The sequence below is a fragment of the Echinops telfairi genome, unplaced genomic scaffold (genome assembly GCF_000313985.2).
Source record: "Echinops telfairi isolate 266 unplaced genomic scaffold, ASM31398v2 ScPeMD7_7475;HRSCAF=8513, whole genome shotgun sequence".
NCBI classification, from domain to species: Eukaryota; Metazoa; Chordata; class Mammalia; order Afrosoricida; family Tenrecidae; genus Echinops; species Echinops telfairi.
Window position 1 is genome coordinate 1,790,446 of NW_022111379.1, and position 23,893 is coordinate 1,814,338.

The 23,893-nt window shown below is 45.2% G+C and overlaps 1 protein-coding gene across 1 annotated transcript in view; it reads left to right on the plus strand.

Annotated features, from left to right (window-relative positions):
- The window catches only part of ZWILCH (zwilch kinetochore protein), a 35,109-nt gene that overhangs the window by 6,117 nt on the left and 5,099 nt on the right, over positions 1 to 23,893 (plus strand). Inside the window, exons 4-17 of the mRNA XM_004711936.2 lie at positions 2,226 to 2,371; positions 2,957 to 3,156; positions 3,656 to 3,726; positions 4,601 to 4,765; positions 6,843 to 6,914; positions 8,671 to 8,764; positions 9,243 to 9,292; positions 10,049 to 10,157; positions 10,705 to 10,784; positions 13,917 to 14,073; positions 16,041 to 16,069; positions 19,789 to 19,925; positions 21,565 to 21,660; positions 23,541 to 23,653. Coding sequence (XP_004711993.1) covers positions 2,226 to 2,371; positions 2,957 to 3,156; positions 3,656 to 3,726; positions 4,601 to 4,765; positions 6,843 to 6,914; positions 8,671 to 8,764; positions 9,243 to 9,292; positions 10,049 to 10,157; positions 10,705 to 10,784; positions 13,917 to 14,073; positions 16,041 to 16,069; positions 19,789 to 19,925; positions 21,565 to 21,660; positions 23,541 to 23,653 — 1,519 coding nt within the window. The remainder of the gene's footprint in view (positions 1 to 2,225; positions 2,372 to 2,956; positions 3,157 to 3,655; positions 3,727 to 4,600; positions 4,766 to 6,842; positions 6,915 to 8,670; positions 8,765 to 9,242; positions 9,293 to 10,048; positions 10,158 to 10,704; positions 10,785 to 13,916; positions 14,074 to 16,040; positions 16,070 to 19,788; positions 19,926 to 21,564; positions 21,661 to 23,540; positions 23,654 to 23,893) is intronic.

The window sequence follows — 23,893 nt, forward strand, 5'->3', positions numbered from 1 at the left end:
CTGTATGAGCAGTGGGGCACATGAGCAGGCATCTCACCTTTTTATTTATTTATTGTGGACTCTTGTGAATTAGGCAAAGGTTTACAGAGCCGATCATTAGTTCTGCATTCAACAATTATGCACATTTTGTTTCAAGTCGTCTATTCTAGCCCCATCATGTCCAATCGCTTGTCCTTTCTTCTTTTCTAACCCTCTGCCCGTGGGAAAGACCACCCTCTTAGTCTTCAGTAGTTACTCTTTATTTTAAATGAAGACACACATACTTGCATGAACACTTATTTTGAGGAGAGGAGCTACGCTTTCCTTTGATGTTAATGAAGGAGTGTTATTCCTGTTGATAAGTGGTGGACAGATGATTGGCAAATTGAATTTGAATTTGTGATTGAATTCAGATTTTTGTTATGCAGAGAGGGGGAATATTTATAGAGCAAAAGCTGGAAAGACCAATCAGATGAAGACAAGCTACCTAGAAAAAAGTAGAGATGAGAGGCTGTGGAAACCTGAGTTAGGGTTCCAGGGAGACTGTAGCTGGGAGATGTGGGGCCATCTGGAACACACTGAGACCTGGGACATTTAGAATGGGGACAATTAAAATGCCCTTAATTTTTACAAATATCCATAAAGTTTAAAGGGTTCTAGGTAGGTGGGGTATTAAAAAGGGTAATAGGGGATGTGTGTGTGTGTGTGTGTGTGTAATTTTGAGTAATCCTAGATCTAAGAACTATATCAAAAAGGGCGAAATCTAGAATTTGTCCCCACCCTCCCAACCACCACTTGTCTCACTTTGTCATACTGTCCTGACTTACGTGCTGCTGTGATCCTGGAAGCTAAGGCATCAGTGCTTTAAACACCAGCAAGTTTACCCAAGGTGAGCAGGTTTCAGCCGACTTGAAGAAGGAACATAGTAGCAGTCCACTGCTGAGGGCTTAACACCTGATGAACAGAGTGAAATAGTGTCAGATGGAGTCCCAGCAGATGTGCCCTTCAGACTGGAAGGTACTCAAAATAAGACCGAGGGCAGAGTGACTACCCAAAGTAGAGCCATACTGACATGGGTGGAGGACAACTCTCAGGGCCTTCAGTTGCTGATGGACATGACTGAACATGAGAAAAAACCATAGTCAACATCCATTAACAATCAGAATAGAGAATGAACAGAGGATGAGTATAGGACAACTGGACATCATAGAAACTACATAGGATGCATAAAGACCGGTATGCGAGGCATTGCTGAGCTGAAATGGACTTGTAGTGCCTGTTTTGAATGTGTTTTACTATGCTGAGAATCACATATTAGAGGCATGACATCCCATTCCTTGTCAAAAAGAACATTTCAAAATCTACCTTGAGCACGATGCTTTCTCTGTGATAGAATAAAATCTATGTGTCTGCAAAGAAGTCCTGTCAATACAATTAGTATTCAAATTTACCCACCAACCACTAAAACTAGTGATGAAGAAATGGAAGAATTCTCATTTCTTCAGTCTGAAATTGATCAAATGTGCAATCAAGATGAACTGGTAATCATAATGAATCCACTAATAGGCCATGGGAACGTGGAAGCTTGAAATAAGAGGAAGGGAGTCGTAGTATCAGCCAAGTCGTGGCAGCTCTTCTTCGAGCGAGCGTGGCTGTTAGGTGCTTTCCAGTTGGCTCTGTGAACTTGGGCAGGCTGCTCGCTCCTCACGTCTGCGATGTGTGAGCCATTGGGGCAGCCAGTTTGTCAGTCCAGCTCCTCGCAGGCTCCTCTTTTTTGCTGACCTTTCTTTTGCCAGACTTGATGTCCTTCTGCGGGACTGCTCTCTCCTGACAACACGTCCAAAGGTTGTAACATGAAGTCTTGCCATCCCTGCCTCTTCACAGCTCTCTGGCCATGCTTCTTCCCAGACAAATTGGCTTGTCCTTCTTGCAGTCCATGGCGTTTTCATACTCTTCCCCAGCCCCACAGTCCAAGTACATTGATTTGTCTTTGGTCTTCCTCATCCGTGTCCGACTCTCACATGCCTATGAGGTGACCGAAATACCATGGCTTGGGTCAGGCACCCTTGAGTCCTCAAAGTAACATCCTTGCTTTTCAGAACTCTAAGGAAGTCTTGGGCAACAGACTTAGCTAATGCAACTCGTCTTATGTGTGCTTAAGGGCATGGAATGTGTACACTGTGTATTTTTTGTTATCTCCTAGTAGAACAAAGAGTTGCCTTCTATCTGAATGTTCCTTTTTCTGGTTACATCTTTCCAAAACATTTTCAAAGCCTTTAGAAAAAGAAGAAACCGGTTATATGGAAGAAATTCAGCCCGAAGAGACTGCCATTTCTGATTTCTCTGCCAGTGAAAGTGTGGGGGCACTTGCTTTACCAGTTGGGAGAGCACGGTACGTTTTTCCTTAGCATGGGTTTCGGGTGGTAAGTAAAATTGCCACCCGCTCTTAGAACTGTTGCCAATAATATGCATCTAATCTGGATCTCTTTCTCTTTCCTTTCCTCTTGCTCCCTCCTTGCCCCGCTCTCCTCTGCTCTGAGCCTGTCACTTCTGGTGTGCATCGTGATTTGCTTGCTGTGCCTTTCACCTCTTGCCACTTAATTCTCCGATTTCTGTGACCTTTGATGGTATCTCTAAGCTGCCGGGGGTGGGGGGTGCTATGTGCTGGCCACTAACTCTATAATCTGCCATATTCTGTATGGGGTGGCTGCATGCTTGAAAGGAACCCGGTGACACAGCTGCTGTACAAGCTGAGTGGTTTGAACCCACCAGCTGCTCCCAGGTAGAAAGATGGTCTGTCTGTCTGTCCCCTCTAAGACTTCACGTCTCAGAAACCCAAAGGGTCTGGGGGTCACTGAGTCAGAACCGACTCCCTGGCAGTGGCTTTGGTTTGGATTTTCACGAACGCTCTCGACTGACTGTGGTTCCTAACAGCAGTCTCTGTCCTTAATGGATTCTTTGCCCTCGTATTTTCAAGGCAGTTAATTGGACTTTACACCTTGGCTCACAACCCTAATATGAGCCATTTGAAGATAACTCGGCCGGTGACTGCCCTTGCCCCCCTTTGGATAAGATGCGACAGTTCAGACCCTGAAGGTACGTGCTGGCTCGGAGCGGAGCTCATCACAGCAAACGGCAGCATCGCAGGCATTGTCTTACACGTAGTCAGTTGTCAAGGTGAGAGCTTCCTCTTTTGTGCATTGCTATAGTTACAGTTGCGTGGCTTGTACTGAACATCAACACTACTAGAAAGTAAGTGGACACAGTCGAGCTTGCTTGGACCGCTGTGAATCTACCCTGGTGTGTAGCCTGCGGCCTGGAGGAGGCTTTCCCCCAACACCGGAAATGGCCCTCCAGGGAGCGGCGAGGGCACTGTTGACTGTTTGATTTGGGTTTTATTTGATTGTATGTGGTTCGGTTGTTTTTATTTTTAATTCTCATTGGAGGAAAAAACTGATGTGTCATGGACATTTAATGATATTTTCAGTTGTACTGTTGACCCGTTTTCTGCTCTCATTCCTTTATAAAGTTTGTTAATCTATCATTTAAAACTTAATTTGACAATCAGTAATGATACATTATAATACCCTCTACATTTGGGGCTTCGCAACTTTCTGGTCTCCCTAACAGTCCGGTTGAACCATGCCTTAAATCCTCTTTCTTTCTTGTCACAAAGCTGAGAAGCATTGTTCTGTACATCTTGAAGACCTTAAAAATTCCCACAAGAAAAGACATCATTCGTCTACTGTAAGTACTTTTCTTGTACGCATCCCCCCAGGGACCCCCCTCCCCCAAACTCTTACTGTCTTTCAGGTTTGAGGGTTTTTTTCACTCCTAATGTAAGTAGATACTTTTCTTTCTTTCTTTTTTTAAAAAATCATTTTATTAGGCGCTCATACAACTCATCACAATCCATACATACATCAATTGTGTAAAGCACATTTGTACATTCATTGCCCTCATCATTCTCAAAACATTTGCTCTCCACCTCAGGCCCTGGCATCAGCACCTCATTTTCCCGTCCCTCCTCGCTCCCCCCTCCCTCATGAACCCTTGATAATTTAAAAATTATTATTTTGTCATATCTTTCCCTGTCTGATGTCTCCCTTCACCCACTTTTCTGTTGTCTGTCCCCCAGGGAGGAGGTCACATGTAGATCCTTGTAGTCAGTTCCCCCTTTCCAACCCACTCTCCCTCCACTCTCCCAGTATCATCACTCACACCACTGGTCCTGAAGGGATCATCCACCCTGGATTCCCTGTGTTTCCAGTTCCTATCTGTACCAGTGTCCATCCTCTGGTCTAGCCAGACTTGCAAGGCAGAACTGGGATCATGATAGTGGGGGAGAAGGAAGCATTTAGGAACTAGAGGAAAGTTGTATTTTTCATCGTTGCTACATCGCACCCTCGCTGACCCTTATGTGAGGATACTTGTCTATAGTATCCAATGTTTATACCAGGTTATGACTAAAATTAAGAGTTTGCCTTTTAGATAAGCTCTGTGGTTAAAAAAAAAAGTTGTTTTTCCATGCACGTGTGGTGCTTTGCCTTCCCTTGTGACACAAACAAAGCCATGGGGGCCCGGGGAAGGTCGCTGCACAGCTGCCGGGGCACTCTTTCAGGCGGCGACCAGGGGCTTTGCGCAGTATGAGCTCTTCAGGTCCACCGCCTTGGACGACACGGCCTCCGCATCGCCGCCGCCGCCCACGACCATCACCTTGGACATGGCCTGGGGTCCTGTGGACGAGACTCTCGAAACCCCTCCGCTCTCTTCCACCGCGACTCTGGTAGGAGCAGGTCCTTGTCCTCACTGGGTCCTAACTGGTCTTCGCCGTGCTTGTAGCCATTGTGCAGGAGAGGAGAGTGTAGTGAAGACCCCTGACGCTGCTCCGTGTTCACAAAGAGGAGCGTCTGGGGTCTGAAACAAGCGGCCATCTGAGCGAGGCATCAGTTACGTTCACATAAGAGGAACACACCAACCCGTGTAATCCAAGGTTTGTGAATCATAAAATCCAAATCTGAAGGAGGGAGCACTACCAGAGCTTAAGTTGTGAACACCCGGCTTGCAGAAGGCTGTGGGTGACAGTGGATGCCCCAATCCATTTGCAGGACCCACACAGATTAAACCTCCACTGAATCCCTCCGGCTGGAGCCCAGGGATGTGAGCGGCCTGGGCTGTCAGACCTAGATCATGGTAGCCCACGTAGTAAGTTAGCATGCGGTTATCGTGCAGTCATCATGTGATCTCCCTCGGACCTATTTTAAAGTTGTTTCAGATTTTAATATTTTCTGCTTTATTTTCCGTTGAGGTTTTTCTCTGTTTTGTTTTGTCATTATTGTATTTGTTCATTTTTTTGGTCTCTTGTTTGTATATGACTTTGTACATGGAATCAGGATAAGTAAATCTATAGAGATAGTAACTGGATTAATAATTACTTAAGGCACAGCAGAGGAGACGGAGGGAAATGGGGAGCTAACAATGAATATGAGAAGAAAATGTTCTTAAGTGGATTCTGGTGGATGATTGCACAACTCTTCTTAATATGATTGAACAATTTAATTGTGTGGTGCGAGAATTATAAGTCAATAAAACTTTTTAAAATGAACAAACCGAAAAAAGACTTTTCTAGTGATTCAGAAGGTCTTTTGAATGGAGACTCAGGTGTGAACATCAAAGTGAATGAACAGGTTCACTATTATTAAAAGATTGTAGGTGTTGGCAGTACTTCACGAATCTTTATAATATTTTGAGTCCCTCCAACTTAAATTTCTAGGACAGAGTCTTAAGACATCCATTAGAATTTCTAACAGACGTTGTGCAAAGCTATTCAAAGCCGTGGTAGAGCTGTGACCTGAATTACCAGAAGTGAAAATAGTAATGCCGTGGTTAGGTAGCTCTTCTTACAGAATAGTTCGATAGACTTTATAGTCTCTTTAAAAATCATCTTTTAAAGTGTCTTAAGTAGTAATAGAAAATGTGTCTTATAAACAAAAAAGGAAATGTAAAACTGCATGTGCAATCGGATCTCAACTGTGTTTTCTTTTAGAAAAATGTATAGAAAGAAGCTATAGTTGAAACATGCTACAGTGTTAGGACCTTGGGGTGGTGAGATTGTGGATAATTATATTCTTCATGCCGTTTTCCCCCATTGTAGGAATTCACATGCATCATCATTTTGTTCTTTTTCATCTTTTCAAGAAAGATCTTAGGTTTCTAAAATTTGATCCATAGGCTAGCACAACACACTGTTGTTTTCATTGGACGGAGTCAGATGTATCTGAAGGATTTTATTTGTGGTATGATCATGCTGAATTTGCTATTGAGTCTTGAGACGTACTTATTTCTGCTGCTTCTGTCATCTGAAGCCCCACGCCTGCTTGGACCTTGAGCTGGTGCTCCCAGTGCAGCTCCTTCTCGGGAGAGAGACGGGGCTTCCTGTTTCCGGTGGCAGGAACTCTCTACAGCAGCGGTTCTCACCTGCCTCACCCTGCCGCCCTTTCACACAGTTCCTCATGTGGGGGTGACCCCCACCATAACGTTATTTTGGTTGCTACGTCATCACTGTCACGTTGCTACTGTCATGAAACGGGCAACCCCTGTGACAGGTGATTCGACCCCCAAAGGGGTTGCGACCCACAGGTTGAGAACCGCTGCTCTAAAGGGTTGCTGTGAATAGGAATCGACTTGATGGGTTTGGGTGGTATCAGAAGGGGCAGGGTTTGTGATCTCTCTGGGGAAGATGTTCTAATGAAGTATTGCCCGATCCCTAATGAGACTGTTTTTGATGTGAGGTAAATCACTGTGACCCTGACGTGTAGAAGACGGGATTACCAGTGGAAACTGACATTGTGGGAACTTTTCAGAATCTTAAAGTGGAATCTGGAGAGACGAGAAGCCCTTTGAAGAATCTTCACAGACAGCTGACGTTTCTCCTTGTGAGTACCATCGGGGAACCCCTTTTCCTTCAAAGCGCGTGTTTTCATAAGAATGCGCGCTCATAGAACTCGTACTTAGTGTTGCTTTCTTCCAAATGTGCTGTAAATGTTGTGTACTTGTTTGTTACTCTTGGCAGTTGGAGCGGTTTTGTAGTGTCACGGTTGTCCTGCGATTGGAGGGAGCGGTAGTGGTCTCGCTTTTCCACCGCCATACTGGTTTTGTTCTCGTGGATTCCGCTCTCTCCAGTTGGGTCAGCTGCCGGTGCCTGCCAAGCACATGCGTAGACTCTGCTTGGGAGTGGCCGGGGTTCCGAGCCACACCAAGGGTGAAAGCCTGTGTTCCAAGAGGTCGTGTTGCGGTCATTCTAGGGTCACTCGGCAGGTGGACTCTCAGGAAGATGCCCCATGGAGAAGTCCCACGTCTCCCCTGGTGTACGTGCCACTTATCAGCCAGCCACTGCCCCGCCTGTTTCTTCTCTTGTTCGTTTAAATGTCTCTCTCGAGATACAAGTCGTATCCCATAAATTCACCTGTGCTATGTCTACTGCTTCATGGTTCTATCGCTGCAGAGTGATACAGCCGGCACCACAATGAAGTTTAGGACATTTCATCATCCAGAAAGAAACTCAGTTACCTGTTAGTCACTTCTCTGGCCCCACCCCTCGGCCTCGTACCTTGTACTGTTATTGTTTGTCTGTGGATTTGCCTATCCGAACATTTCATATGAACAGAAAGAACCCTGCGCTATGTGGTCTTTGGTAACTGGCTTCTTCCACATCTGTGTTCAGCATGTTCCAGCACTTTGTCATAGTACTCCACTGCGTGGAGGCAGATGCCTCATTGTGCTTGTTCAGTGTCTAGTTATTTCCATACTCTGAGGATTGAGGGTAATACAGCTGTGAACAAGGTTTTGTGTGGGCATATTTTTCACATTTCTTGGCTATATACCTAGGAGTGGATTTGCCGGATCATCGGGTTCCTATGTTTTTTGAGGGCCTGCCAGATTGTCTTTAAAGTGGCTGCCCCACTCCACATCGCATCCGCAGGTGGGAGGAGGCCAGTTCCTCCCGCTTCTTGCCTGCGGATCGTGTCCGTCTTTTTTATTACAGCTCTTCTAATGGGGTGAGACGATAGCTCGTGGTTGAAAGCAAGCTGGAATCTAAATTCTTGTCTCTCTGTCTGACTCAAAAGTCTACACTTTGTTATAATACCCCTCTGAGGTCAAGCTCCTCTATAAATGGACATGATTTTTAATTTTATTTTATTTCACTTAAACAGCACACATACTCACCCCTGCTTGGTCCCGTCTGCTCCCGTTTCCGTAATTTTATTTAGATACAGTGTGTGTGTGCATATTGTTTTACGTCATGTTTTAGTCAGTTTGTAGAACATTGGTTGTTTGCCCAGTTATTTCATCTGTATCATGTGACCTTGGCCCAAGTGACAAGCATCTTAAGGGTGAGTCTGGACTCATCATTCTGTAACCATCCAAGTCAGCTGCTGGGCATCTCCCCTGTCACTCTCAGTGGCTAGTGTGTGACCTAGCATGTCAGCCTCAGGTACTTGGCACAATGGTACCCTTTCTGCCTCCGAGGGTGTTTGCCAGGATTATGTAACACACTACATCCATACTGCACCATATGTAAACATGTTCCTGGCGTGTGGTAAACACACAAGAAATACTACTAAATGTATCCTCCTTGATTCCACTTTGTTTTCTGCTAACAAGATTTTGGGTGTTTCGAATCCCCAATAGGCCTTGGCTGATGGTCTGAGGACTGGCGTGTCGGAATGGCCTGAGCCCCAGGAAGTGAAGTCTGCTGTTGAACTTGTGCAGGAGTTCCTCAATGGTATTTGCTTTCCTAACTTACCCTTCTAGACTCTCTGCTTCCTCTAGAAGGAGCGCACTGAACTGCTCACTGTAAGTTTGGTGGCTCACCCCCACGCGCCTCAGTGAAGATTTACAGCCTTGGTAACCTAAGGTTAGTGTGCGGCGAGTTGGAATCGACTCGATGGCACTGGGTGTGATAGGACTTATGAGGGTGTCAGGAGAAGAAAGGGGTGCATGTTACAAAGGCCAAGTGACTTTAAATCCAGGCGGGTTTGTGTAACAACGTAGTAGCGCTCCTAGCTGAAGAGGGGCGACAACATATGCTCAGCACTGCTGTGCGGGGCTTTCCCACCACTGCACGGGCAGCACTTCTACTGCCACCAGATCGTTAAGCAGTCTGTTTCAAATAGTCAGTTACGCGTCTACTATCCTCAGTTGCCATTTGTGAACAGGATGACGGAAAATGAGAAATTAATAAGTGTTTGCTACTTTTGTAGACTTAAATAAACTGGACGCATTTTGTGATTCTGCGATAAAGGACACAGAGGTAAGTGATTGTTATTAGCTAGAACTGGAAACTAAAGGAGTCGCTATAAAACTGGGGTCATTTCATCTGTCAGGTCCTATTACCTCAAATGGATCTGGCTGGTATCAGGGATTTTTTTTAAAGTTTTAAAATTAAAAATTTTTAAAAACTATCATTTTCCTATTCACTTTTTCCATGAACTTTTTGAAGTCCCCTCACACAGCCAAGACAACTTGTTAGGGGTCGTTTTTATTGGTCTTTAATGTCAACATTGGTACTTTTATTATGAAGTAACCCATATCTTTAAGATAACTAGTATCTATGTGTATTATGAGTTGCTTGATAGCAGAGATACAGAAATGCATATATTACTGTACTGTAAGATGATATTACTATATCCATACTTTATTAACATGTATAAGGTGATATATTAATATGCCATAAGATTACCTTCTTAAGTTAAGCCAGCTCAATCCTTATTTGATGAATAGAAAAAAGGCCATAGAGGTGACTTGGTATGTATTTTGACACAGAAAGAAAGTTGAAGGCTTGTGTTTGAGTATCAATTCTTAAAACAGTTTTCCGAGTCCATCTTTTCACTGTTAATTCTTTAGCGACTGGAGTTCTAGAAAATGTGTTCACATGTCTCTTTGTGCTCCTGGGTCCACCTTTTCTCTGAGCAACGTTTAAAAGTTTGTTGTTGCCCTTCAACTCTGTTGCCTTTTTCTTGTTATTTCTTTCGGTGAATCATGTGTTCTTGGAAACTTGCCTTTCCAGACGGTGAGGCGTGACGCGGCGGCGGCGGTGGAGTGCTCCATTGAGAGGGTGTTCGTGGTGCGGGGCGACCTCGACTTTGCCGAGCAGCTGTGGTGCAGAATGAGCAGGAGTCGGTATCCAGTCAGATTGCAAAATAATTTCCAAGTCTTTAGACTACCAATCTTGTGTGGTATTATGGTTCCTGTGATATCAAATTCATTTCTATATTGCTACATTATACTCAAGAATTGCTCTAAGATGAGACACTTTATAGAACCTATTCTTTTACTTTCCTTTTTGGATGTAAGACTTAGAAGGTCATTCTTCTTATATGAACCAAAACACGTATCATAGAGATGTTTGCATTGTTAGACAAGGGAAAAGATATTTCTTAATATTATGCTAATTACGTTCTTTTCTGGCAATCAAGGTTGGAAAACACATGAAATCTTTCTTTGGAAATGTTTTTAATCATTCTTCTTGCTTTGTTTAATTTCTCTCTTCTCCCCTTTCTTAAAGTACACACACTTAAACCTTCTGCTTTGTTTGTCTATCTGTAAGAGTAATGTTAAGTAATGACTTGAACCATCTGCTTTGTTTGTCGAGCTGTAAGAGGAATGGCCTGTCTGCGTGCAGTAATGCCATGAAAGTAATGTTAGGCTGCCTTGTTTCCCAAGGTGTAGTCTCATATCAAGACTTGGTGAAGTGTTTTACGTTGATCATCCAGAGTCTACAACGTGGTGACATACAGCCATGGGTAGGTTGATGCACGTCTGTGAGCACATTTTCTTAGCAGGAGAGTGCAGTGGTTAAGGACAGGCTCTGGAGCAGACTGCTTGAGTTTGAATACTACCTGTGTAAACATCGCTAGATTTCTTTACTTTTCTGTACCCACTGTCCTTGTCTGTAAAATAGGAGTAAGAATAAGGACTTCATAATGCTGATTTGAGGATTAAATAATTTATTCCTCTCAAGCACCCAGTGGATAGTCTAAGATAAACTCATTGCCATCAAGTCAGTTCCAACTCAGAGTGACTCTGTTGAGGGTTTCTGAGACTATAAACCTTTTTGTTAAAGTTTTATTGACATAACTCGCATACCATATAATTCAGTGGTCTAAATGTATTTCAAAGAGTTGTGCAATCATCACCACAATCCATTTTCGAGCATTTCCTTCATTTTTCTACGTATTATTATTATTAGCTCCCTATTTCCCCCCAGCATCCCTTGCCTTAACCCTAAAAACTTTTAATCTAGTTACTGTTGCTGTAGATTTTATGTATCCTGGAATTCATATTTTAAAAGTTAGACCAAAACAACAACAAAGTAAAGTAGGAAAACCTCAATCAAAAAGAAAGCAGGAAATAATAAAAACTAGAACATAAAAAAGGGTGAAAAACAGAAAGCAAGTGGTTTGATGTTAATTTAAACTAACTGTGTCTGTAGTAATCCACTTTCCAATGCTCTCTGAAGACAAGACCCAAGTTTCTACTGCTAATGGAATGGCTAAGTCACTAAAGACAGCTACATAATGGCACATGTAATAGTTCTTAAAATGAAGTTGACAATTTTTTTTTAATTGGGGCTCTTCTATCTCATCACAATCCATACATTCATCCATTGTGGATGTTGACAATTTTTAATGACATGGAGAAATGCTTTAATGTTTTTTAAAAAGGCACATACGTCATTGTCTTAAAAAAAAATTATAAACTGTGGAGAAAGAACCTAGAAACAAATTTTGCTGAAACATGAACAGCAATAATAAGCTCTAATGGTAGGGTTAGGAATTCTTTCTTTCTTTTTTTTTTTTTTTTCAAAAACAACTTTTATTCGTGACACTTTTTTTATTAAAAATTCCCACCCCCCAGGAATTATTATTTCTTAATGAAAAGAAAAAAAATTGGTGAAAATATACATTCACCACCACCCCAAATACACGCATTCAGAATTTATATATTGTAATTCAGTGATAGTAGTTACATCCTTCACCTTGTGCTACCATTATCAGTGCCTCTACTCATGTCTTAGCACAATTAATTTATCCTCTTGCCCTTGAAAGTTCTCCATGCAAGCTTTTAACTGCTTTAGGGTGACCGATGTCTGTTTGCTCCCATGTAGATCAGCCTTTAAAAGAGTGCAGTGTTCATGGCAAACCTTCCTGATGAACCGAGCCACGTGTTGTTTCACTGAAAGAGGACTTTATGGGATAATAGTGTCAGTGCAAGGTTTAACAGTTGTTTCCAGGCAGTAGATTCAGGAGACCCTGCGTCTCACTGGATCCGGCCAGTCTGGTTTTCATGGAGATGTACAAGTCTGTTCCACAATCGTTCTCCTTTAGAACAGGATCTATTAGATCCTTGATCACATTGATCAGCGCTGGTAGCAAGGCATCATCCATTGAGTCTGGTCTCGGGGTCAAGGAGGCTCATGGGGGCAATTAGACCTGCAGTCCATTTCCTTCTCCAGTTCATACAAAATATGCTCAGATTTCTGTACTGAATAGATTTTTTCAGCATGAATTTGTATTACTTTTTTAATCGTGGAAAACTAAGTGAAAAGCTAGAGTCTGAACAAGTCCTCATTTAGTAGACATTATTTTTAATAATGTGGCTATCAATTCGTGTTTATAAAACATAGATGCTTAAAAGACCAGCATTGCCTCTCTTTGGTGGAATTATATCTTGTTGTCCGAGGTCTAGTTGAGTGGTTGTATTTAACCACTATCCATGGTTGGCCATTCACACCCACCCCGCAGCTCTGAGGGAGCAAAACCTGGTCACTGACTTCTGCAAAGGGTAGAGCCGAGAAAACCCTATTGGTCAGTTCTGTTCTTTCACGCCGGGTTGCTGTATGTCCAGATTCCCTCGATGGCACCCAACAATGGTCACTCCAACTCACGGCCATCCCCTGTGTACAGGGTAGGAGTGTTCTGTAGAGTCTCCAAGACTGTCAATTCCAGAACCAAATCTTGGGACCTGTCTTCTGAGGGGCCTCTGAGTGGGCTTTCAGCCAGTGGTGGGGTCTTTAACTGCTGGCACCAGTCCATCTGGGGGAGTGAAATATTTGTCCCTATGACACCAGTATTTCCACTCCTTGGGCCATAGTTTCTCTCTATAAATATACTACTAAAGGTAACTATAGTTGGGGGTTTTTAGTGGTGGTTTGTTTAATTGCTTTAAGCTTAAATGAGGTTAAGAAAGGCTTTTAGAAATGCACATGCTTAGACAGATAAACCCTTCAGGACCACTAATGAGAGTAGCGATACCAGGAGGGGAAGATGAAGGTGAGGGAGAAAGGGGGAGCCGATCACAATGATCTACATATTACCCCCTCCCTGGGGGACGGATGACAACAGAAAAGTGGGTGAAGGGAGACATCGGACAGTGTAAGACAAGAACAAATAATAATTTTTAAATTTTCAAGGGTTTGTGAGGAAGGGAGGGGAAAAATGAGCTCATACCAAGGGCTCAAGTAGACAGAAACTGTTTTGAGAACGATGGCAACAAATTTACAAAGGTGCTTGACACAATGAATCTATGTACCGATTGTGATAAGAGTTGTACGAGCCCCCAATAAAATGATTTAAGAAAAAATAAAGAAAACACATGTACATGCTTGTTAACCGTGGCCGCAACAATGGGTGCAAGCATGGGAACAAGAGCGAAGACGGGCAGGCCCGGGCAGTGTTCGGTTCTGCTGTGCAGGGGTCACGCTGGGTCACAAGCAACTGAATGACACTCTACAACAACACCAATGGGGCTTTGTTTAAATACTTGATGCAGTCGGGAGCAAACTTAGAATTTTTATCATGTTAGCTAAGATAGTTTGCTTATTGGATTTGTGTTTATTCTAATTTTTTGTTTTATGACATTTTCTTGATCCCCAGCTACACAGTGGGAGTAGCAGTTTACTAAGTAAGCTGATTCACCAGTCTTATCATGGGACCATGGATGCTGTTTCTCTCAGTGGCACGATTCCAGTTCAGATGCTTTTGGAAATTGGTTTGGACAAACTGAAGAAAGATTATATCAGTTTTTTCATAGGTAAGCCCCAGCCGTCTGCCACAGGTGGTCTCACGTTTCTGTTGTAGCCCTGGCTTTGCCTCTGGTGCACTGTGGGACATGTTCTTCCACTCTCTGGGCCATCGTGTCCCCTTCTGAAATATCTTAAAGATGACTATTGCAATAAACGGCAATGGAGGTGGACATATCTGATCTCTTCTGGATTCTCTGTTGCTATGAGTCAGTCATTTCTCACACTGTCCTTCTTGAAGCTATTCTCACACCAACTGTCCCTCCCATGCCATTCTGCATCTGCTGGCTCGATGCTTCGTTGCCACGGGCACACAGAACTCCGAATACTCACAAGTAAGGCAGTGTACTCGGGAAGTCGGTAGGTTACCACGAGTCAGGTCAACAAACAGTGAGGAGACAGTCGTTGGTTGGCTCAGCCAGTAGACAAGTCTCGGGTTCTCAGCCTCTCAGCCACATGGGCCCTTGGCCTTTGCGTCCAGGCACCAGGAAGGCAGCTCGCCTGTCACTCTGTCTGTCTCAGCCCAGATGAGGGGAAGGTGCCCATCATCTCGGGCTGCTCCTCTGAGTGTCTGTGCCACAGCCTCGGGGGCATTAGTCTCGACAGCCGGCACCACGGCACACCGAGGTCTTGAACGCTCTTCCCAGGCCCTCGGGCGTTCCCCCTTTGCTTCTGCTTCAGAGGTGGCTCATCCTTAGAGCCGGAGGAGCAGGACTGAGCAGTCCCCTCTGTTAGTGTTACGCACGTCTGTTGGCGTAGTCCCAGAGACTTGGCCAGAAGAGCCCTATTAAGAAATTTCACTCCACTCCAGTAACGTTCACTCCACTAACAGTAACTGTTGGTTTGTTTAGGTGAGTATGTGGGTATTAATTTAGCTCAAACATTTTGAGATTCTATGAGGTTAAAGCCAAATGTACTGCCATCGAGTCAGGTCAACTCATAATGCCAGCTGTACGATTGGTTCCCAAGGCTTTGTAAATCTCCCCGGGTGCAGACAGCCTCTTTCTCCTGAGGAGCAGCTGGTGGGTGTGAACCATTGACCTGTGCTTTTCCGTCCAGCGCTTACCTGGCAGTGCCACCAGTGCTCTTATGAGGTTAAGATAGTCTGGGTAAACCCTTTTATAAGGCGTTGCTTTATAGCCCGACACTTGGCTGCTTTTGTTAGGGACTCGCAGCCCTGGTAGCACTGTCGGGAATACTTTGGGCTGCTAACTGCCAGGTCGGTGATTCAAACCCACCCACTGCTCCGAGCAGGGAAGATAAAGCTCTCTGCTCTGGAAACAGATATTGCCATGGAAACCCCATAGGGCAGTTCGACTCTCTCCCATAGTGTCACTGCGAGGTTGATCTGGAGACAGAAAGAAGGAAGGAAGGAAGAAGGTAAAGGTAGAAAACCGTTTCAGAGGTTTATCTCAGAGCTCCGGGGAAGGAAGGGAGAGCAGAGAAAGGGACGGGAGCATCCTGAGCTCCCGGGTGAGGTTCATGGGCCCTCAGTTGGGGGCCTGAGAAGTCACACTGTCCAGGTGAAAGGTAGAGAGTTTTATAGCCCAGGTCTGGGGGGAGGGAGTAGCTGGGGAAATTTCCACTGCAACGTTGTTGTCTGCAAGCCCTGAGCTAAGCAACAGTGTTCAGAGTCATCTGTACCTGGGCCTGAAGGCCACCGAAGGGGAGGGGGTGTGTGTGTGCTGGCCTCTCCTAGCTCCTTGAAGTGTTGTTACCAGCTCTGTCTCCTCGCCCATCTGCCCTGCTAACTCCCGCTTCTGCCCGACAATCACTATGAATCAGAACCAATTCATCATGCATTGTAACTAACAATTTTTAAAATAGTGGCATATATTTATAGTATAATCTGTCAAAATTTTGGCCTTTCCCAAGGAACTGTGTAGCTTAAGCATCTCTGTATGAACGATGAGAACTTTTCTTATGCTTTCTTAACATTTTCTAAGAGAATAACTAATACTTCTTATTTTCTGAATAGGTCAGGAACTTGCATCTTTGAATCACTTGGTGAGTATATTTATTTTTGTATCCTACAGTTATTAAATGCTTATTGCGTGATAGCCTTTGTAGCAGTATTAGGAAATAGGTAAGTAAAAGAGTCCAATCTAAATAAAGATAGTATAAAGTGACCCACTTCCCCTTGCTCTTCCCCCAAAAGTCAGTCCCTTCAGCGCCATTTCTCGTGAGCTTTGACTAGCAATCTAGGGGACGGACAGTGATCGACTGTCCACACCAGTGTGCTGTCAGGACTCATTGATCTAGAATGGGTAGGAAATCAAAATACTCAGATTCCAGGACCTTTCTTTGTTAGATGTGTAAGGAAACCATTTATATATATAAAATTTTATCGGGGGCTCTTACACCTCTTGTAACAATCCATGCATCCATTGTGTCATACACTTTTTAGAAAATCATTTTATTGGGGGGCTCATACAACTCAATCCATACATACATGCATTGTTTCAAGGACATTTGTACATTTGTTGCCCTCATCATTCTCAAAACATTTGCTTTCTACTTGAGCTCTTGGGCCTTATATTCTTTTGATCCATTTATATTACATTTATCTATTTTTTTGTTTTTATTTTTTCCATATTACATTTAAAGGATTATTTTCGAAAGAACTTATTATATATTTTTAATAGAGTGTTTTTAGTGGAAAGAGAACTCTAGCTAGGAAAAAAATTATATTGGCGTTCCTAGAGATAAGTTCTTTGCTTCGTTTTGGTTTTGTTTTTAGTTTTGTTTTTAATAATTGTGGAAATATACACAATAAAACATATCAACTCAATCTCTCCATGGATAAATTATCATTCAAGTTGGGCAGTCATTTCCAATAGATCCTTTTCCAAGTTGTTCCACCATCTTTCACATAAACTCACTGTCCCCTAAGCAAGACCCCCATCTTCCCTTCACTCCCACCTACCCCTGGCAACCACGAATAAGTAAGCCTTGATTTCTCTGGGTTTGCCTCCTTCATGCAAATGAGGGTCTACAGTAGTTGTCCTTTGTGGCTGACAGACTAACTCTGCTCAGCGTAGTTTTCCGGCTCTTGTCCTTGGGGTCATCCCCAGCGACAGTCCATCACCTCGGAGTCCTGGGTGGGCGGAGGAGGAAGCGCTCTCTTCCAGGACTCGGTCCTCCTGCCTCTCATGGGCCGCTCCAGCTCGGGGATGGGGAGCCCCTCCTTGGCCTTGTTTTGACTTTACTCAGAAAGCCCTTTGATGAACAAAAGTGCTTCGTTTTTATGAGCCTTACAGCCTCAACCCCTGCCCCAGTTTTGACTGAGACCCCAGAGGCCCTGCACAAGCTTGGTGACCCTCATTACAGTGGCCTGGGGGTCTCTGGCCTCTCCTGCAGTGTTCCTGTCATGACTAGTTGCTGTTTTCTTGGAGAAGGAGATCGTTGTGGTTTGGATCGCATCAAACTGGTGGCGAAGATGGGGTGGGAGCAGGCAGCATTTCTTTTAGTTTGTGCCCAGGCTTGTCAAGGCCCCAAACAACAACAAATGGCTACTGATGTTCAAGCAGGGTACAGTACAGCACCGACGAAACAGACATCATTCCTCTAGTTCCTGATTGCTCCCCCACTACCATGGCCCAGTTCTACCTTGCACATCCGGCTAGACCGGAGAACACACATTGGTACAGCTCTCAACACATGGAATCCAGGACAGCTAAACCCCTCAGGAGTAGGAGTAGCAATATCACTAGGGTAGGGGGATGGTGGGGTAGGAGGGATAGGGGAGAAAGGGGGAACCCATCCCAAGATTGGATACATAACCTCCCTCCCCCCAGGGGCACAAATAACAGAAATGTGGGTGAAGGGAGACAATGGACAGTGTAAGACACTAAATAACAATATAATTGATCAAGGATTCACGAGGGTGGGGCAGGGAGGGAAAAAAGAGGAGGTGGTAGCAAGGGCTCCAGTAGAAAGAAAGTGGTTTGGAAATGTTGGTGGCAACATATGTAAAAGTGTGCTTAATTAATACAACTGAATGATGGATTGTCATAAGTTTTGTAAGAGGGCCCCCCAATTTTATTTTAATGGCTAATGACATGGACCGCCTTTTCATGTGCCATGGTCATTTGAATATCCTCTCTGTTGAAATGTCTGTTCAAGTCCTTTGCCCAGCTTTTGATTAGATGGTTTGTCTTTTTGTTGTTAAGTTGCACACACGTGTGTGGTTTTTAAAAAATATTTTGGGTAGTAGACCCGTATCGGATATGTGGCTCCCCAGTTTCTTTCCTGGTTTGTAGGCTGTGTTGACTTTGTTGAGAAAGCTCTCTGATGAACAGCAGCATTTAACTTTTATGGCCCTGTGTCTGTTTATCTTCTATTTCTGCTTATGCTGTCATGAAGCCCATCGATTAAAACAGTCCCACAACTTCACCTCTGCGTTTTCCTGCAAGACTTTTATGGTTTCCATTTTGACACGTAAAGTTCTCGATCCATTTTTAACTGCCTTTTGCATGTGATGTGAGTCTTAGACCCGGATTCATTCTTCAGTGTGTGGAAATCTAATTTTCCCAACACTGTCGATTGAAGAGACGTCCTTCCCCATGAGGTGAACATAGCACCCTTGGTGGGAATCAGTTGGCCATAGGTGTGCGGGTTTATTTCTGGACGATCCATTCTGCTCCATTCATCTGTGTGTCTGTTATTTGCCAATACCAGACTTTGAATTCCTATGCGTGAGAGTGTGTTTAGAAATCAGGAAGGGTGAGTCTCCTCTCTTACTCTTCCTCGGGCTTGTTTTAGCTAATCAGAGTGACTTGCCTTTCCATATACATTTGAAGGGGGTTGGTTTTTTGTTTGTTTTTTCATTTTCAAAGAAAGTTGTTGGCATTTTAATGAGCATTGCATTAGCTTTGGTGTTCCCATGTGTTTTTTAAACTTAGAAAAATTATAACACTTTGTAAACTTAGAATTTAAGGAGTTCCTGAGTAGTACAAACAGTTCAACTTTTTTTTAAACTAATACAAAGGTTGGAGGTTCAAATCCACCCACAGACACATTTGGACTAGCCACTCTGTGTGACCTAGCCCTATTGAGGGAGGCCGCTGCCTGTGAAGGGCTATTTCCTGTCCCATGTTAAGTCAACCAAAAGAGATGTTATCGTGGGGGCCCTTGATTTAGGGGCCTTTTAAAAGACGGTGAAGGGTGAGAGATGTATGATACTTGACCTGCGCTGCGGAGGTACTTTTCCCACGGCCCCCACTTCCCGGCAATGAGTGGGAGTGGCGGCTGATGCGGACACTGCTCACTTTCTCCATCCATCGCGTTTTCTGGCCATTCTTAGAAGCAGACGCTTCCCGTCAGCCAAGCAAGTGTATGGAAGTTGAGAATTGTGGGTTTGCCTTTCATTTCCTCCAGAGACCTTGGTCAGGTGGCGTAAGTTAACCACTGTGGCTTCCCCGGCGAAGCTGCCCCGTGAGCCCCCTCAGCCAGCGAGCGCGCGCCCTGGTGTGCACCAGCCATTCTCAGTCAAGGTCCCCTTACAGTGCAGTTGAAGGGACGCACGGGACGGTGGTAGATTCTGTCCAGCTGCTTCCTGTGGGCCTCTACCACCTTCACCACACCCCACCCCCCTACCAAGCCCCCACCCCTGCCAATTATAGCACACCTGTATCTAAACTTAGGTGTGGTAACAGGCTATGTCCTTTCCAAAAATTCCATTTGTCCTTTAACGTTTTCTTTTTCTTATGCGTTTTTCCCTCCAGGAGTACTTCATTTCTTCATCAGTAGATGTACAAGAGCAAGTGCATCGTGTTCAGAAACTGCACCATATTCAAGAAATAGCGGTCAGCTGCATGCTGTTCATCAAGCCCCAACATGAGCTCCTCTTCTCTTTGACACAGTAGGTACTTCTCGTCGCGTGTGCTTCCCAGGGGACGTGTCCTCCTCTGCGTGTCTGAGTGCGCTCTCGCTGCGGCACGAGACACTGGAGCGGTGGCAGCTCGGTGTCTCTCAGTGCTGTCTTTCCAGCATGTACTTGTTTGTGTCTCTGCGTCACATTTTGGTAATTCTCTGTAGTGCGGTATAAACATTACTTTTATATGTACTGGGAAGTAAAAAAAATGTGACTGGCTTTAATGTAATCTCTGCTTTATTGAGGTCGTCAGGAACTGAACCTGCAATCTCTCTGAGGTGTGTCAGTAGTTGCAGCCAGAGTGGTGTCTGACTTGTCGAAGTAGAGCCTGGGCCCCGGCATCACGTTAGCAGAATGGTCCCCAGTCCATGTTACGGGAGGGGGGACTGGACTCTGTCCCTGCCCACTCCCTGTAGCGAGTGTCCTTCCACTGTCTTCTCGTCTGTAAAGGAGATGGCGGAACCTCGTACGTTTGTAATGAGAACAGAATGGTGTCGTGTACGGAAAGTCCCGGGCCCGTAGTGAATATTCTCTCGCCTCACAGCGACCCTGTAGGGCAGGTAGAACTGTCCCTGGAGGTTGCCGAGACTGTTGCTCTGTGTGGGAGTACGAAGCCTCATCTTTCTACCTCAGAGTAGCTGGTAGTTTCAACTGCTGACCTTGTAGTTAGCAGCCCAACTCGCTACCCAGTACACTGCCAGAGCTCCTAGTAAATCAATCCTAACTCTCCTATCTTTCTTCCTGGACCGATAACTGAGTGGAGTCCGGTACCGTGACCAATCTGTTAGCAGCACTGCTCTCATCTGAGCGTTTCCCGAGCAGGTTGGCTGGAAACCATTGGGAGTGACCTCCAGATAAGGACTGCTGGTGTCCTCCGTGCCCCCGGGCCCACACTGGGCCTCAGTGAGCCGGCTAGTAGAAGAACTGGTGTCCTTTTTCCTTCTGGGAGGAAATGTTCCATTACTTTCCCACCCAACTAGAAGGGGCCTCAGCTGTAAAGGGAACAATTTGAAATTGTAATTGCTTACGGGATCTCAAAGGTTATTCTTTCAGGAAAGATGGGTCAAATTGTACACGAGCTGCTCAGCTCTGGAAAAGACCGTGGCTGTATGTTGTCTTTCTTTTGCCACGCTGTGGTGGTGGAGTTTGTTGTTGCCCTTCATGTGGACCTTCCTCCTCACGAAAGCCTTGATTTGGCTCAGTGTCTTGTAGGAGCTGGCGGTACAGTGGGGGAGCACTGCCTGCTAGCCGCCAGGTTCAGACTCTGTTCCTGTAGAGACGAGTCTGGGACTCCCGCAAGAGCAGTCCTGCTCTGTCGCCGGGAGTCAGACTGGACCTGAGCGCAGTGGGCTTTGGGTAAATAGATGTCATGTTTATGAGAAATATGTCGACTGTTGGTTTGTTTGTTGGTTTGTTTTTGGGGGGGCCGTTAGCGAGGAAAAAACACACCATAACCTAGGTTTTGTTTTGTTTTGTTTTTTAACTCTTGTGATCCTAAAATAATGTTAATTCTGTTCCTGGTACTCAATGAAATGTTTCCCTTACGAGTTTAGGACCGCCAGAGGAACTTTATTGCCAAAGGACATGTGTTCCGAAAGAGGTCTATTTATTTATTTGCTTATTTCAGATCCTGTATAAAATACTACAAACAGAATCCTCTTAATGAGCAGCACATTTTCCAGCTGCCAGTCAGACCGATTGCTATGAAAAACTTATATCAAAGGTAAGCAATTTAATAAGTAAATTATACATTTTGTCTGGCCAATTTCTGGACAGCCTTGGGATCAGTGGTCCCTGGGGACCTGCTGACCCGGACGTGCTCCACCTCTGAACCTCCCTCACTGTGTTGCGCTCTCTGACCACAGCCCTGTGTCCGACCTCCGTCTGTGCTCTTGTAGACCCCTGGGCCTCTTCCACTTCGCTCCAGTTTGAAGTCCTTCAAGCTGGATAGAAAGCCAGAAAGGAGGGGTCAGCTCGAGGGGAGGAGATGGTCATGGCAGTGACTCTCAGGACACGAGTATGGCCCTGGGCCTGAGTGCAGGGCTGTGGAGGCGTGAACTGTGAGTGCCCTCCACAGGGCCTTGGCCTCGAGTCCCCCAACTCCTCCCTCGGCATATAAAGAAAACTCGAAATTTCTCCCATAGGAAAGTCACTCTGTGCTGCCCTCTCCCTATTGAATGCCTCCTTTGCCGAATCCTCATGAAAGTGCTGTAGGTGGTAAAGGTCACGTGCGACTATTTCATTACCAAACCCAGTGGGCCTGCAGTCCTTCCTCGGCTTCACTTTCCCTCTAGCGCGTTTGCCTTTCTGACGTGTCTGCCCTTGGCATCCTCATTGTCATTCCACCTCTCTAGCCTCCCTCCAAGACCAACTGCAGTTCTCTCTCAAGTTCTGCCTGCTTCCTCTATGTGAGTTTTCACAGGAGTGTTACCCTCTGCCCTCCCTTCTGCCTCGCCAGGTGACTGCGATTATACTCAGGGTTCAGTCCCTCTGGGCTGATGAGGTCTCAAAACCCATAGCTCCCATTTCCCCAGACTTCTGAGCTTCAAGGCAACGTTTCTAATTGTGAATCCTGTAGACAGTTCAACCTCTCAAACCAAGGTCCTCACCCCTTCCCAACCCTCCTCCTCCTCCTCCTGTGTTTCCTCTCTCAAGGGACCTCTGTTATCCTCGACCTCATTCTGGATCTGTGTGGTCCCTCACGCCCTGCTAGCTCCTGCATCGGCTCTCTTCTGCGCCTCTTCACACGGTCTTTGCCGTACTTACATCTGCATGCTTTCCTGTGTGCACTGTAGTGAATTGTTCTCCCGGACTACTCCTCCATAATCTTCCTCCTCTCTGTGCCACTGCCTCAGTACTCATCCTAAAATCCAAGTCCCACTGTGTTAGTCTGGGTAGACTAGGGAAACAAATCCACAGGAACTCATATATGGATAAGAGGGTTTTATATAAAGGGTAAGTGTACATTAAGAAAGCATCCCAATCCAGTGTTGTCCAAGCTCATAGTCTAACATTAGCCCTTGTGTCCGACACTGATCTACAAAGTCCTCCTCAATCTCACAAAACACACACAATGACGCCGACTGCAGGAAGAAAGCCGAATCAGTGAGCATGTAAACATCTCAGCGCTGGCAGGGGTCTCCACACCCAGGGTTGTATCAAGGTAGGTCCATATGGCTTGGATGTCTTGTAGGAAGTGAGTCTTGCCAGCTGAAGCAGGGAACTGGCTGAGGCAGGTGTGCCCTGGTCCGACCATTAGAAAGCAAGAGACCCGAGAACTGTGAGGGACGGGGAGAGCCCCCACATGTGCGCGTCGTTCCTTCATCCTGAGCTGCCTTTCCCCACCGTATCTGCCCAGCTCCCACCTCATCATTCCCCACCTCTGAAGACGTTTTCTGACTCCAGAACCCCAGTCTGATTTAGGAATCCTCTGTTATTGTACCCCCCACATCCTTCATTTCTTTACAAATGTTACCATTCATATTCATATTTCTCCTACCTCTGCTTCTTGGTGAAAAATTGGGAATTCTACGTCAGTGCTTATCACTAAATGGCTAAGGGAGGGAGGAAGGAAGTGACTGTGTTTCTGTTGTCTTTCCTTAGTGAGAAGCCACAGAAATGGAGAGTGGAAATAAGCAGTGGGCAAAAGAAGGTGAAAACCGTGTGGCAACTGAGTGACAGCCCCCCTGTAGACCATCTGAATTTTCACAGACATGGTAATGGTGGCTTGTCGACTATTTGGATCAATTGTTACGATTGAAATTGGCAGAAATGGCTATTATCGCAGTTATAAAATTTAGCATTATTTGTGGCCGAAAAGCCTGTAGGTTGTACCCACTCTGCATTGTTTTTCCTGCGCCCTAGGTGTGCTGTTGTCAGGTGCTGTTGAGCCGGCTGCGACCACAGCGGCCGGTGCGGCCCCACCCTCACAGTTGTTCTCAGGGTCTAGTCGTCGT